Genomic DNA, 927 nt, shown 5'->3' with positions numbered 1-927 from the left:
CTTGTTTTGTTTGTATTTGTATTTGGCAATGCCTCATAATAAGAAGCAGAACTTAATTAATATTATTAATTTAATTTAATTTAATTTATTATTTATTTATTTATTTATTTATTTATTTATTTATTTATTTTTATTTTTTCTTTCTCAGGGAATTGCTCTCAGTGTAGGAGACAGAGTCACAGCGCTGCAGCGGCGCGTCGCGGCGGAGTGCTAAGCTAGCTAGCTAGCTAGCTAGCTGTAGCTTGACGAATGTTGCTGGAGCTGCAGCAGCTTCTATATTATCATAACTGCAGCAGCAGTAGCAGCAGCAGCAACAGCAGCAGCGTCTTATGCTCCTACGTTGATGCATTTACATCTCTTTGTGCAGCAGCCCCTTCTATAACCGCTAGCTAGCTAGCTAGCTAGCTAGCTGGCGGCCCTTGTAATTAGCTAGCTTGCTAGCTAGCTAACCAACTGGCTAGCTAGCTAGCTGCCTGTCTACTATTTAGCTAGCTAGCTAGCTAGCTGTCGTTTTTAAACTAGAGACGAAGCAGCGAGAAGGGCTGTGTTATTTATTGTGGATGAATTCACTCGCTGAGTCTGCTGCTGCTGCTGCTGCTGCTGAAACACTTGTTGCTGCTGCTGCTGTGTAGCACTACAGCAGCAAAAGCAAAGGACAGGAATAAACTAAAAGCATTTATATGCACAGCCAAAACTTGTTTGAAGCCCTGCTGCTGCTGCTGCTGCAGCAGCAGCAATAGCAACAGCAGCAGCTGTTGCTGCAGCAGCAATGGTATAAGCAGCTGCAGCAACAGCAGCAGCAAGAGGGGTTTCATGTGACGACCTCCTCTTCACTGGCTGCGTCGCTGCTGCTGCTGCTGCTGCTGCTGCTGCTGCTGCTGCGTCTGCTGCTTCTTTTTTGTATTGGCCTCCTGAGGCGTTTTCGTT

The 927-nt window shown here is 45.4% G+C and overlaps 1 protein-coding gene across 1 annotated transcript in view; it reads right to left on the bottom strand.

The window, feature by feature from the left end:
• Positions 1–811: 811 nt before the first annotated feature.
• EAH_00054910 (hypothetical protein, conserved) overlaps positions 812–927 on the bottom strand; it is a gene marked incomplete at both ends in the record, with an annotated part of 7,865 nt that continues 7,749 nt past the window's right edge. The window contains one exon of the mRNA XM_013397738.1: positions 812–911. Coding sequence (XP_013253192.1) covers positions 812–911 — 100 coding nt within the window. The remainder of the gene's footprint in view (positions 912–927) is intronic.

This window comes from Eimeria acervulina, genomic scaffold (assembly GCF_000499425.1).
Source record: "Eimeria acervulina Houghton genomic scaffold, Eah_scaff1068, whole genome shotgun sequence".
Lineage (NCBI taxonomy): Eukaryota > Apicomplexa > Conoidasida > Eucoccidiorida > Eimeriidae > Eimeria > Eimeria acervulina.
The sequence above is the reverse complement of the archived record's forward strand: the minus strand, read 5'-3'. Positions and strand labels throughout refer to the sequence as shown.